We start from the raw sequence: 15282 nt of genomic DNA, 5'->3' as shown, positions 1-15282 counted from the left end.
TGGCTGCAATTCGCAACCTCACCGCTAGATGGCGCAAAAGTTCATACACTGACTCTTTAGAGAAACCACAAATTTACCACTGAGCAGAATGTTCTTTTTATTAAATTTTCACACAATTGTATTCTTCTGTAGGCCACAAATGTTATAACAACAGCGGTTCAGACTACCGCGGCACAGCTAGCGTGACGAAATCCGGTCGACAGTGTCAGCCGTGGAATTCCCAGTATCCCCACAGTCACACCTTCCTGGCCATGCGTTACCTTGAGCTCAACGGGGGACATTCCTACTGTCGTAACCCCGGCAACAAGCACGATGCTCCCTGGTGCTTTACCCTGGATGAAGGTGTTCGGATGGAAGTCTGTGACATTCCTCCATGCGGTAAGATGCTCAATAGAGCACACAGTTCGAAGTTATTTTTATGCATTTTTTTATTTGATCCAAAGTAACTTAACATGCTTTACAATATGCAATTTTTTAGTTTAAGCTATACATCTGTACCAGTATACGTTTTCCTTGGGTATCAGACCCACATCATTTGAAAACGACATAGATTACTTAAGTTGATTTGTTTGCTTGTCCATTGTGTTCAGACTTGCCAAAGCATGGCAGCAGCAGCAGTATGGGGATCCTGTACATCCTGGTGCCGAGTGTGGCTATACCGCTGGCCATCGCCCTGTTGTTCTTTTTCATCTGCGTGTGCCGGAACAACCAGAAAGCTTCACGTCCGCCAGCTCCACGACAGCCCAAACCGGTACGCGGGCAGAACGTGGAGATGTCCATGCTCACCGCCTACAAACCAAAGGTGAGATTTTGACATTTTCTTATTACTTAGATAAACTTGCAGAAAAAATGCTTACATGTAGCAATAAACAATGCTTTTGGTGACTACAATTTGTTCTACGAGAATCCCTTAAAAAATGTCTCCCATGTCTCTTATTTCTACTTTTGTATTATTTCTTCATTGATCAAATACCATTGTGCCTTCTCATAACGTTTGGATTAGTGAGCATTCCTGCATGACGGGATGGGTTACCGGGGCTACACAAACAAGAGAGATGAGCATATGGAGGCAATCTATCCAAGGCCTTGACGGGAATCTGAATATTATCATATTATTATTGTTTTTATTAATATTATTGCGATTCACATTCACGTTCAAATCTCCTTCAAATGAGGTTTTCACTTATTGAAGATACAGCACATTTATGTGCCACTGTGTTTTACTCTGTTTTTGACACTGATATTACTTAAAGAAACATCTTTATAAACAAATACTGCATGTATTTGATCAGATGTTTGGTGGTCTATTTATTTCCAGTATAACTCACACTTTGTGATTCCCTTTAGTGCTGTTTGTATCTGAGACACGCATGCAGGCACAGCTGCAGGCCAAAGGTCATATAAAGGTCAAACAGGGATGAGACATGTTTACCCTCAGGCAGACTTGACACTAACACGAAACATCTGTCTCTTTCAAAGAAAGACACTCTTATTCTAGCTCACATGTTCTGCGTAAGATGTTAAACTGTGCTCTCTTGTCATCTTTTGCCTATTTTCTCTATCCCATACGCATCACATAGCATTATGAACGTTACCTACAGGGTTTTCACGATCACGGACAACCCGGAAATATCAAGGAAAATGTGAATTCCAGAAGTGGAAAGTAAACATGAATCTGGAGTTGTGGAAAAGGTCATCTTTAGGAGAATCTCTATACAGTGAATATACATTACTCTTTGTAATTGTGATCTCTATAAACAGATTTTAGTTTTCTTGGAAATACGAATGACCGCATGCAGTATACCATGGGAATTCATTGGTCGGAGAGTGTGGAAGCCTGTACTTAAATCTGTATCGTTTGTAGACAGTGCCGATCCTAGACGTCTGGGGGCCCTAAGCAAACTTGTGAGGGGCCCTTGCACAAATAATTGAAATGAGATATAAACATAGCTGTAAACTATGGAAAATAATAAGTAAATTAACACACTTAAACGAATTAAGACTGAAAGACAAAAAACATTACACTGACAGTAAGAACAATTCTGTATAAAGTTTAATTCAAACACGTGGCTCTGGAACATACAGCTATCAAAAAAAAGATATACATATAACACGCAAATGCTGTTTTTACTAACCAAATGACTAATTTACTTACAAAATAAAGCATGATAAATACATTAATAATACGAAAACACATTAATAATTCTCTAAATGTGATGGCACAAATAAAAAATGACATATTATCATGGGCAAATGAAATACAGTGGACAAATAATGAATTTGTAAATCTGTACTGGAGAATTGTTAAGGTATTGCATCATTTGGCAAAACAAGATAAGACTTGAAAATAGTACAAATAGTTCTGCTCCAGACGGATAGCTCCGTTTTGAAGCCATGGTCATATGTAAAGACGAATATCAGCACATCATGCGCATGTTATTACCTGAAACCCACTGCATGATATCAGAGTATGTAACAGTAATTCAATAAATTAAGTAATAGATTTTTTCCAAATGATTCCTCTAAAGTTGAATTCGCAAGTTATAAAACTTATCTTGTTTACATGGAGTTTTTTATTCTGTACTCAAGGGGGCCCCCTGGTGGTGCAGGGGCCCCACGCAACTTGCGGGAGTCTGCATATAGGAAGGATCAGCTCTGTGTGTAGAACAAAATAGACTTTAAAGTCACAGTGACTGTCATGTAAGTGGTAAGAAGGTCTATGTTAAGTGCATAGATAAAAAATGACAGTAACAGTATTTTTAGGGCAGACAGAGGGTTTATGCACTTCTGTGGTGACTGGTTTGAGGTTATAGCATGTATAAAGTCTTGTTTGTCAGAAGGACTGCAAAGCTCAAAAAAGGGGAAATCAGCTGACAAGACTATAAATCGTAGAGTAAACCTTAGTTTGTATTACTTTGGTTTTTAGACATGTATTACAAGACACAAGGTTATAAGTAAACAAAGTAAGGTAAATTGGAACACTTCTTAAGTCAAAAAAAGCATTTTTCATAAATGTTCACAGAAAAAGTGTCAAAATTTACCTGAATTTACCTTCCATGGTGGTGTTTGAAGGACATTAAATGTTGTGTAAATTACATTGTATGTACAGTATATATGGCATTAAAGGCATAGTTCACCCCAAAATGAAAATTCTTTCATCATTTACTCACCCTCATGTCATTCAAAACCTGTATGACTTTCTTTCTTCTGCAGAACACAAAATAATATATTTTGAAGAACATTGGTAACCAAACTACATTGACCCTCATTGACTTCCATTGTATGAACACAAAACCACTGAGACATTTCTAAAAATATCTTATTTTGTGTTCCACTGAGTTATATACCACAATACATGAAAAAATATTACATTTAATGCTATACTGAATATACTATACTAAATACTAAATGTACTCATCCCCCCCAAAAAAAGTAATTGTGTGTTTTATTATTTAATTTCAAATCAAATAATGTGTACAACAACTACAGTCCTACTAAATTCCAAAGTAACACATAGGTGTGTTGGTCTGAGCTCAGATGTTGGTCAACTGTAAGGTGGTAATGAATGATGGAACTAAGGTCAGAGCTCAGAGAGAGGATGAAAGGTTAAGCTAGACCAGACCTTACAATGTCAGATCAAAGTACAGGTCAAAAGGGAAACGACAGCTTCCAGAAAGCTGCCAACGTGATGTTTGGCTATTTTCAGTATCAAAGGAATGACTGTCTACTTCTCAGTCATATGTATTTCAAAAATATCCAGTGACTTTTATATTCTAACTCTACATAACTATTAGATTATATGTAATCTAGATTTAAATGTAACTTTTATTATATTTTAATTTATTTTAAAGTATTGGGAAAACACTAAAAAGTGAATGTACCTGTCCACAAATGATTTACTGTAAGAATTACATTATTGTCTTGTAACTAACAAAGTTGGTCCCCAAAATTACACTGTATTTTCTTCTCTTATCCAGAGCAAAGCTAAAGAGCTTCCTCTCTCCGCCGTACGCTTCATGGAGGAGTTGGGTGAGAGTGCCTTTGGGAAGATCTACAAAGGTCACCTGTACCTCCCGGGCATGGAGCATGCTCAGCTAGTGGCCATTAAAACCCTCAAAGATGTCTCGAGCGCACAGTGGGGAGACTTCCAGCAGGAGGCGTCAGTCCTGGCTGAACTTCATCATCCTAATGTGGTTTGCCTGCTGGGCGTGGTGACGCAGGAGCAGCCCGTCTGCTTGCTCTTCGAGTTCCTGGCCCAGGGAGACCTCCACGAGTTCCTCATCATGCGCTCGCCCCATTCAGACGTGGGCTGCAGTAGCGACGAAGACGGCACCGTGAAGTCCAGTCTGGACCACGGAGACTTCCTGCACATGGCCATTCAGGTCGCAGCCGGAATGGAATATCTAGCGAGCCAATTTTACGTCCACAAGGACCTCGCAGCCAGAAACATCTTGGTTGGCGAACAGCTTCACGTTAAGATTTCCGATCTGGGGTTGTCAAGGGAGATCTACGTTTCGGATTATTACAGGGTGCAGCCAAAAACGTCACTTCCCATTCGCTGGATGCCACCGGAGGCTATTGTGTATGGGAAGTTCAGCACAGATTCTGACATTTGGGCGTTCGGTGTGGTGCTGTGGGAGATCTTCAGTTTCGGTCTCCAGCCATATTACGGTTTCAGCAACCAGGAGGTGATGGAGATGGTGAGAAAGCGACAGCAGCTGCCCTGCCCGGAGGACTGCCCGCCTCGCATGTACGCGCTGATGACCGAGTGCTGGCAGGAGGGTCCCGCTCGCCGGCCGAGATTTAAAGACATCTACTCCCGTCTGCGTGCCTGGGAGGGCCTGTCATCCCATGCCAGCTCCAGCACTCCGTCTGGAGGGAACGCCACTACTCAAACTACCTCTCTGAGCGCCAGCCCTGTCAGAAACCTCAGCACCCCGCGCTACGCCGGGTATATCTACGGAGCACCGCAGGGTATGCCACCCGGACAGATCGCAGGCTTTATGGCAGCGCCCATGCCACAGAACCAGCGGTTTATTCCTGTGAACGGATATCCCATCCCGCCGGGCTACGCCGCCTTCCCCACCGCTCACTTCGCACCTCAAGCCCCGCCCCAGGTGGTGCAGCACTGCCCGCCGCCCAAGAGCCGCTCGCCCAGCAGCGCCAGCGGCTCCACTAGCACGGGTCACGTGACCAGCGTGCCTTCCACAGGCTCCAATCATGATGCCAACACACCTTTGCTCTCTCACTGCGTCACGCTGACGCCCATGACAGCGGTGCCGGGTGGCACAATGCAAGTTTTCGGACATATGACACAAAAGGGCTTGCAGATAGACCCGTCGCAAGCGGCTCTGCTCGCTGACACTAACCGAATGCTGTACAGTGAATCTGTTATTACTGCCGATTTTTAAATAAGTGTTTTATATTGATAATTATTGACATTTTAATGTTTTTTTTAGTGTAAATATAAAACAGCCTGAATGAAATGCGAAAGTTTATATTGTGATGTTGTGTAAATGTGTTTGATAGGAAAGGACACTCATCATCTCTTGGGTAGGTGATATTGAGACATTGAAAAAACCTGAAATGTATTCTCTGTGAAGCTTCGTGCCACTTCTGCAGTGACTTTGCGGCAGAACAGACTGTGCCTTTGAAAGGAGCCTTTCAACCAAAACTTCAAAATGATGCCCTGTTAGGATTTTCAATGGACAATGTCTTTAGTTTCTAAACTGTTTTTGCTTTTTTACTCACTGACGACTTGAAAACTTTCCAGAAGTCTTCAGAGCATCAGATCTTTTTTTTCCCATACAGGAATCTGAGTTATGGAAATGAATGTAAAACACATATATAATATATATATATACACTAGTGTTCAAAAGTTAAGGGTCACTTGCTCACTTTTTCATTTTTTATTCATTGTTTTAGAATAATAGTAAACCTCATCAAAACTATGGAATAACACAAATGTGGTTATGATAACTATGTTCTCAAAAAATAAAAACTGTCAGATCCTCAGCATCCTCACTGTAGTCATTCTTTGGCTAGAATATGCTGAAATCTTCTCTTGGCATTTTATCATTCAGCTTCTTAAGGTCTCACCCTGAAATGCTTTTTTAACAATATTGAAGTTGTTCCTATCTATGTTGAACTCTATATTATTCAAAAGCATCTGTTTTAAAAACATTGTTATGAAATAACATTTTTAATTAATACATTTAAATAAGTTTAATGTTTTTGTAATGAAAGAGACTAATAGGCCTATATTTGCATAGTTACATTTTTATCTTCAGTACAGAACCAGTTTTAGACATTTAAGCATACGAGTTCATTTCAAAAGATTTGAAAGGACAATAGACAATTTCACTCGAGTGACCCTAAACCTTTGAACATGTGTGTTTATCTTTAGATTTAACAGATAGAAAAATGTCACATACAATATACATTACAAAATTGCCCATAATCATTTCATCACATATTTGGATGCATTAGGATCCTAGTTTGTATTTAAGCAAAAAAAACTTTCTCCGCTTATCGTTTTTACATTATGCTTTGTAATTTACACAAAATATTAAATAGTATATACATAGTATTTTATACAGTATATGTGTGCATATGTTTTTATGGCCATAGATCTGATTTCTGTATGGGTCTGTCTGGTCATTGCATATCTTTACTGGATGTATAAGTAGTATTTTGCATTAATTCTAGTCTATAGGAAAATTTCCAGAAGTAAGGGAATACACATTTCCTAACATCACAAGTGCCTTCGCATCAAAAGTATAGACGGTTTCAAAGTGACAACATAAACGAACGTTACTTTGCATGCGTGCGTTCGTGGACTGCCCTTAACTTCCGATACACATTCGCAAAGAATACAGCGCCTGTAGATTATTTCTGATAACAAGCAAAACAAACCGAGAAGAACCGCTTCTTGGCCAAACCTGTCTCTGCAATATTTTCAATTTAGACTGCGATACCAAGCTCAACCGCTAGATGTCGATGTCCCATACGGCTTCTTCAAATGCGACCAAACTACAGGGCCCATTCAACAAATTATTTCATAAAATGAGCATACAACAAAATTCAACAAATCAATTATTTTATACAATTATTATAGAATAAAATAATAATATAAATCAATATAAACATAAATAAAATAAAATATAAATCGTTTTATTATTAGACACTAGCCAAACACAGACCTGAAGTTAAGACCCAGCGCGCTCGTCCGATGAAACGATCTATTAGCATGTGCCTGCGTTAGTTTCTGAGTTTACATCTATGAGCATTCGGGAGAAAACATTATGATAATCTTATTCTTTAACTGCAGCTTTATAGAAATAAATTTCACCTCACTTTAATATTTTGTATTGTTATTGAAGGCCACATCATAACTTCACAAGACAGGAACACGTTCACAGTTTAAGTGTGTGCCTTAACCAACAGTTTTTTTGGAAATAGTAATTGTTTACTTTACATTTGTTTTCGTTCCTGTCTGAATGAGTCATCCCCTTATGACATCACTGTTTGGAATATGTGAAAGCAACACTTTAAATAATGCAGAGCTTGTTCTAATGTAACAAGATACTCACTACCTGTAGAATGTAATGTCTTGACGTTCCTCTAGAGTTCAGTGTCGCTCTGACTCTGTTTGAATGAAGTTCTTTATATTTGCTCTTGTGGATTTCCATGTTGATACTGTATGTACAAACTATTATTCTGCTTGTGTTTTGTTGTTAACGTTTTTCTCTTCGAGTTTGTATCTTGTTTAGAATCTATGGAAACTTCACAGTAACAAGAATGAAATAGATTTGATCATTTTAAGCAAGCAGCTGTCATCTTCATATTGGTATGTTGCTATGCAACTGTTGAATTCCAAGAAACCCTTTCCAATGACAATCAAGAATTTATAGTTTTTGTGAGGACATGATTGCTCGTGACCTATGAACTGCTTTTGGGACAATGTCATAATGTGTTACGAGTGTAATGTTTTATGAAAAGACCGTATGCATGAAAACTGATGTTTATATCAATGGTTTATTTTTCTATTATTTTTGTCACAATTTTACACCAATATTGCAGTCTTATTATTGTACGTCCGACCATACAGTGTGTTGGTTATTATAAAAGCCACTTAAGGAAACAACACGGATCGTTGTCATTTCTTTAGCTGTGATTAAATGTTATATTATATTTCGGTGATTACAAGAACACATCGTGTGTGTTCATTTTCTTACTGCTTTTCTAAGCATGCTTTCACTTTTAACCATTTTCATTATGACGGTTTTTATATAAAATACATAATAAATAGTTATTTAGGTCTCTAATATTAGTAATGCCTGAAGAAAGCGGCCTCTTCTGTAAGTGCACATCATGTTAAACATTAAAAGTAATGTGAAAGTTAACATTAAACATTAAAAACACTCCTGTTATTTACAAATCCAATGAAAGCTTTTACTAAAGCCCATGTGAATTATGACATACTGTGAATCAGTGTTATTGGATAATGTTGTGCCTGTTTTTCAAGGTCTCTCATCCCCAGAGACTGCAGCAAACATCTACTCTTAGTGAATGCATTAAACTGGAAGAAGACTGTTTTAGGAATATTTTAAAAAATCATGACAATGTATTTTTAATAAAAAGTAAAATTGTAATAAACATTGCATTTACATAGGCGCTAGATCATTTTGTCCTAAGCTTTGTCTATTACTCTTTTTAAAAATATGGCTCCTGAGATGGATTTTGTATGGCATTTTTACCTTTTTTAATCAAAAAGTCTGTTGTCAATTTATGTAAAATATTACTCTGCCACCTTCAGAGGTATTTTTGCCCCAAACCTTAATTACATTTAGAACATACATGTGCCACCAGAAGAGGGCAGTGTAGGAGTTATTTTGTTTTTCATGTTTTTTGTCATTTATCTCGTCATATGTCACATTTAAAGCAACCCAAGGTTGACGAAAGTGCTGTACAAAAACACATTATAAAACATTAAGAACGTTATACATATTATAACATATATCAGCAATCTAAAAATTATGGTAAGACTTCACAATAAGGTTATATTTATTGTATTTGTTAACATTAGTAAATGCATTAACAATTTTTTAGCATTTATTCGACATCTTTATTAATAAGTTAATGTCAACACAATTATGTTAGTTAAATATGCATTAACTAATGTTAACAGTTACAACTTTTGAGTTTTAAAATGTTAGTTAAAGGGATAGTTCACCCAAAAATTCTGTCATAAACTCACCCTAAAGTTGTTCTAAACCGGAAGAATGTCAGTAACCAAACAGATCTCATCCCCCATTTACTGCCATGTGGGGAAAAATAAATACTATGGGAGTCAATGGGGGATGAGATCTGTTTGGTTACTGACATTCTTCCAAATATCTTCCTTTGTGTTAGTTAATGTTAGCTGATGCATTAACAAATACAACCTAAAGTGTTAATAAAAGTTTATATAGAAACTGTGTCTATGGAAAGTCCTCAAAGAACATGAAAACCCAATACACGTGTGTATTGGTTTGGCTGTTTGGCTATAATTGTAATTGTTTTATTTTTAATCTAGTAATGTCAACAGGTTACATATGGGTAGATACAAAGTATCATTTGCCCGATATGAAAACATTCAAGGTGTCCTACAATATAGTGAAACACATCTGTGTATATGTGCGTGCAGTCTTGTGAATGGTTTGCATTATAGAACTACGCACACTTCAAAGGTACCTGGAACAATTTTTCTTTTGCACTGGATAAACAAACATGAACATTAAACGAGAGCCTGTCTTATAAGAAGGGCTTAACAAGACCTGCATGTTTGCCAAAGAAAAAGAAAAGAAAGGCATACACATGGATAGATGATTACACCCATAAAGACTGAAACCTTGAACTCTTGATGTAGGGAATGTTTTTGATCAGTTCTGCTCTCCGGTTTCTTATCTGGAACAGCCCCAGGAACGGCCATCCAGACCCTGGCTCAGGAATGCAATGTGAAGAAACAAATCCACACCGATGCAAGTGCTTTTTTATGAGAAGAATAAACATTACCATATGGCCCCATAATGTATCTGCACACTTACTCCACACTTTAAATGTAGAAATGTTTTTGATTCATATAACAATATATAAATCCAAGTGACGTTTATTTTGAAGAAATTGTCAAACTTTGTGGAGCATGTCCATGATAAATGTGACAAATTACACCTGTGGTAGGGCACCTGTGTGAACAAACTTCACATATCTGATAAAATACATGTGCATTGGTTTAAATCATTTGGACTAGTTTATTCATGTAGCATTTTATAGTTAGACTATACATATTTTATTATTATACAAAAGTATATATTTATACAGTGATCATTATAGTTTCGGGCCTTACAAACTCCCTAGGATGTTAAGAAACCTTCGAACATCTCTTCTCCAATCAGATTCAATGACCGGAACTTTTTCATAACACACAATTTGTGAATAGCGAGCGCTTTGTATACAGAAGGATAAATGTGACCCTGGATCACAAAACCAGTCATAAGTCGCAAGGGGACATTTTTAGTAAAAGCCAAAAATACATTGTATGGGTCAAAATTATAGATTTTCTTTTATGCCAAAAATCATTAGGATATTACAGTTTTTCTCGATTGCTAACACACAATTCATGAAACAACTCACCATTTTCTGACAACCATAAACACATTCTCAGAACAATACACCAACTTGTACAAACCCCACACACAAACAGCCTCAATTTGCAAAGGTTTAACCATGTTCTCATTCAGAAAACACAAACACACAATATAATTAACTGAAGTGTCAAGTTGTAAACTCAAATAGCACACATTTGTCCATCAGTAAACATTCAGTTGCAAAACTGATGACACACCAACCAGAATCTCAGGATAATATCAATAGGAGCACAGGTAAGTGTGCATCCTAGAATCATCTACAGCGCTTAATACTACTTACAGTAAACATTATAGACAGTATAATCACAATACACACTTTATATGAGAGAAATTTCACTATTCTGTATCCAGTAAACTGTAGCATGTGTACACCCTCAAATTTGTGATTATCAAGTTTACAAATGTGCATTTGTAGCCTTTTTTACCTGTTCCGTATTTTTGCAGAAAATAGTACACTTTACGAAATTGGGCCAAAGGTGCAGAGGATGCCATATTTTTTACATCGCCTCCTATTGACAAATCGCCTCACTGTTTTGTTTCCTTTATCTTCTCTGTAAGTCGCTTTGGATAAAAGCATCTGCTAAATGCCTGACTGTAAATGTTATTTGTGCAGATGTGTACTGAATTGTGTTGCATGACCAGTTTAAATTGTTCTTTGGTTTTTGAACTTTTCTTGTCTTGTAAGATCATCTTCATCTACTTTCCAATAGTGTAATGTTTTATTTTTATTTTTTCCTAAAGCTCATTCTTGTACTTTGCTCTATGTGCACTCTTTTATGTTGTATATTCTAATAAACACTAAGCTGTCAAATTATTCTTAAGTCCCACAAAGAGATTTTAATAACAGTGTTTTAAATTGATCTCACCAGTGTATAAGACTATGTTGCAGTGTGGGTGTTTTTGAGGGCTTGTGTGTCATATCTGAGGGAAAAGTTTGGTTTTTCAGCAAGTTTGAATGGTTTAGAGAAGAGAGCTTCATTATGACCTGAAAATAGGATGTTTGGGGAATTGGGTGAGATGTTATGGATTTGTGTTCACTGTTTTGAGAATACGAGGCATAATTTCAAGAAATGTGTTTAAGCAATCGAGAAAAACTGTAAGTAAAGATCATGTTCCATGAAGATATTTTGTAAATTTCCATCCCTAAATATATAAAAACTTTATTTTTGTGAGTGGATGGCCTGCTACAGTGCCCCTGATTAACAACTTCAAAGGCGATTTCCTCAATATTTTGATTTTTTTGCACACTCAGATTCCAGAGTTCTAAACAGTTGATTCTCCGCCAGATATTGTCCAAACCATACATCAATAGAAAGCTTATTTATTCAGCTTCCAGATGAAGTAAAAGTCTTAATTTCGAAAAATTGACCCATAAGACTGGTTTTGTTGTACAGGGTCACATTATGGTAATAGTGGAATTATGTGTTACATGTAAATTTCCTTTGGTTTGTTATCAGGTCCTCAGGCACATATCCAGATTACAGGTGGAATGCCAAGCTTCACTGAATCCTTACACACACACACACACACACACACACGCACGCACGCACGCACGCACACACACACACACACACACACGCACGCACACACACACACGCACACACACACACACACACACACTCCTCAAGTACCTTTGTCACAGCACAACCCTGCCCTGATGAAATATAGATGAAGTCCTACCATTTTGATAAGCCTCCAAACCATAACTTGTCAGTCCATTCAGCCTTCCAGCAGTTTAGTTTTCACAAGAGTAAAAGAGCAAGTGCCTGTTATGAGTTAGCATAACTGTGACAAAGAAAACATTAGCATTGTGCTAACAAATGCTACCATTGATATGTTCTTTGAAAAATCATTTGTGATGTTACTGTTTAATATGTAATGTGCTTTAGTTTAAAACTTAAACCAGTCTGGTTTGCTGGTTTTAGCTGGTGTAAACTTTTTGTCTTTGTTCATATTTTTAACTGTAACATTTATTTGTTGTTAACAGTTTGATTAGCTGAAATTTATCCAACATGGCTTTAAAACCAACCAGTCTGTCCAGTCTGCGAGACCAGCAAACACTTAATTTAGGGTGTATTCCAGCTTTTCACAAAAAATTTTTACATTTACATTTATGCATTTGGCAGACGCTTTTCTCCAAAACGACTTGCATTGCATTATACTATACATTTGTTTCTAAGTATGTGCAATCCCCTGGGATCGAACCCACAACCTTGGCGTTAGCGCCATGCTCTAACCACTGAGCTATAGGAAAGCTTTTTCTTTTCTGTGTCCATAATCAAAACTATTTTGTTATTTCTCATTATGCTTGTTTATGGCCCTGTGCATAACATCACCCTCAGCTCATGTGTTTCTCATCTAAATGCACACTTTGGTGATCTAATGCCGAATGGATTCTGCAGTTGGTGTGTGTATCATGGTTCCCATGAGCACCATTTTAAACAATAGAATGACAATTGGGACATTCTATAATAGTCCTGTTGACTTTATAGACCCACATAGACAAAGGCCATGAAAGCTTAAGTCCAAAGGAGCTTTGATTTGTGTTTGTTGTGTTTTTAAAAAGATTTGGGATAGTTCACCCAAAAATGAAAATTCCGTCATCATTAACTTACTCTAAATGTCAACCTGCATGACTTTCTTCTGGAGAACACAAAAGAAGATAGTTTGATGAATGTTGGTAACCAAACAACATGGGCCCCCATTGACTTCCATTGTGAACACAAAACAACTGAGACATTTCACAAAATATCTTCTTTTGTGTTCCACAGAATGTTTTTTTGGGGGGTAAACTATCCCTTTAAGTCAATAAGAAAATACTACTTTTAGAGATCCAGGACATCAGAATGTGTGTGTTGGGGGAGTGGCAATATGTGTACGTAAATGTAGTTACGTAGGAAATAAACAAAAATGATTTTCACATATTAGATTTTGTTATGAAATATTTTAGAGAATCATGTGGTTTATTAAATAAACGTTTAAAGATTAGCGTTCCTTCTATGGTAATTCTTGCTTATGCTAAATGCATGTTTAGTGTTTTTTAATTGCAATATCTTTACATCTCATAACATTTCCAGTTTAGCCTGTTTAGGAACAAGCGCCAGAAAAGAAAAAAAATTGTAAATAGGGAAGCAACCCCTATGTCTTTCTCTGAGCTGATATGAAAAGCATCTACAGGTCTTGGTTGGTCGTGTATGTGTATGTGTATGTGTATGAATGTTTGTGTTATCATGTGATGTATGCGGGCCGGTTATGATTGAGAGCTACTCATTATATAAAGATTATGTAATAAATTAAATAATATGAAGAATGAAGTAAATAACAGAAAGGTGCATCTGGTGCATTTAATCAAAGTGCATCTGAGATCTGACATGCTCTTGTAACAGATAAAAGGCAGAGAGGAAAGAGAAAGAATAAATGAAATACTGGTGTAAAATTACTGTGTTTTTCCTCCTGCATGGGCCCTCTCTTACTATCTACTCCCATAATACATCTCTCTCACATTTTCTCACCTCTCAGACAAATTCTCAATTGTCAGGATACGTGCGAACTGTTGTTTCAGAACAGCCGACACTCGATTGACCCCTGGACAAAGGAGTGCAGTGTCCAGAGCGTAGTGCTGTGACCTTAAGCAAATGAACTAAAGGTCTTCTAATTTACTCAAGTCTTTTTTATTAAGGACTTATGGGTCTAGCAAAGGTTACACAATTGGATGCTATCAACTGTTATCGATTTAAATGTTTTGAAACACGCTTTTTTAATACTCATTAATGATTTTGAACAGTCTGTGGTTCATCTGTCTACACAGTGTGTATTTTAAAGAGATAGTTCACCTAAAATGAAAATTCTGTCATTATTTACACACCCCTCAGGTTGTTCCAAACCTGTATAAATATCTTTGTTTTGCTGAACACAAAAGAAGATATTTGTAAGAATGTCAGTAACCAAACAGATCTCATACCTCATTTACTGCCATAGTAGGAAAAATAAATACTATGGGAGTCAATGGGGAATGAGATCTGTTTGGTGACAGAATTGATTATGACAGAATTTTCATTTTTGGGTGAACTATCCCTTTAAGGACACATATATTCACATCCACACAAAAATATAAAGTTCTGGAAATATTATCTGAATTATGTTCTGCTTTTCTAAATTTACTATTTATAGTTGTGGTTAGGTAAAATATATATATATATTTAATTTAGTGAAAGTTTATTTATAAATGTATCTATTAAATGTATTTATTTATTTATTGCACAGGTTCTGCCTCAAAAAGAGATTCATTTTGGTTCAATGTCAAAAGGTGAATTTTTTTAGATTTAGTTACTACTTAATATGTCTTTCCTATTAGTACTGTTTTCAGTTACTTTAATCAAAATTAAACACTTTTTTCAAAATGAGCAAGAAGAGACTGCATGGTCTCATTACTGGCATTAGCACAGCAACGCTGCAAAAAAATCACATTCTTCCTAAGCATTTTTGTCTTGTTTTCTAGTAAAACTATTTGAAACTTCTTAAATTACGATACATTTACATAACAAGAAAAGTAACCTAAGATGTTTGGTCTTGTTTTATTAAAGAAAATATATAT

The 15282-nt window shown here is 36.7% G+C and overlaps 1 protein-coding gene across 1 annotated transcript in view; it reads left to right on the top strand.

Moving 5' to 3' along the window:
• The window catches only part of ror1 (receptor tyrosine kinase-like orphan receptor 1), a 118014-nt gene extending 109876 nt beyond the window's left edge, over positions 1-8138 (top strand). Inside the window, exons 7-9 of the mRNA XM_057338706.1 lie at positions 133-378; positions 591-802; positions 3978-8138. Coding sequence (XP_057194689.1) covers positions 133-378; positions 591-802; positions 3978-5411 — 1892 coding nt within the window. The 3' untranslated portion in view covers positions 5412-8138. The remainder of the gene's footprint in view (positions 1-132; positions 379-590; positions 803-3977) is intronic.
• Positions 8139-15282: the final 7144 nt, after the last annotated feature.

This window comes from Triplophysa rosa, linkage group LG7 (genome assembly GCF_024868665.1).
Source record: "Triplophysa rosa linkage group LG7, Trosa_1v2, whole genome shotgun sequence".
Lineage (NCBI taxonomy): Eukaryota > Metazoa > Chordata > Actinopteri > Cypriniformes > Nemacheilidae > Triplophysa > Triplophysa rosa.
The sequence above is the reverse complement of the archived record's forward strand: the minus strand, read 5'-3'. Positions and strand labels throughout refer to the sequence as shown.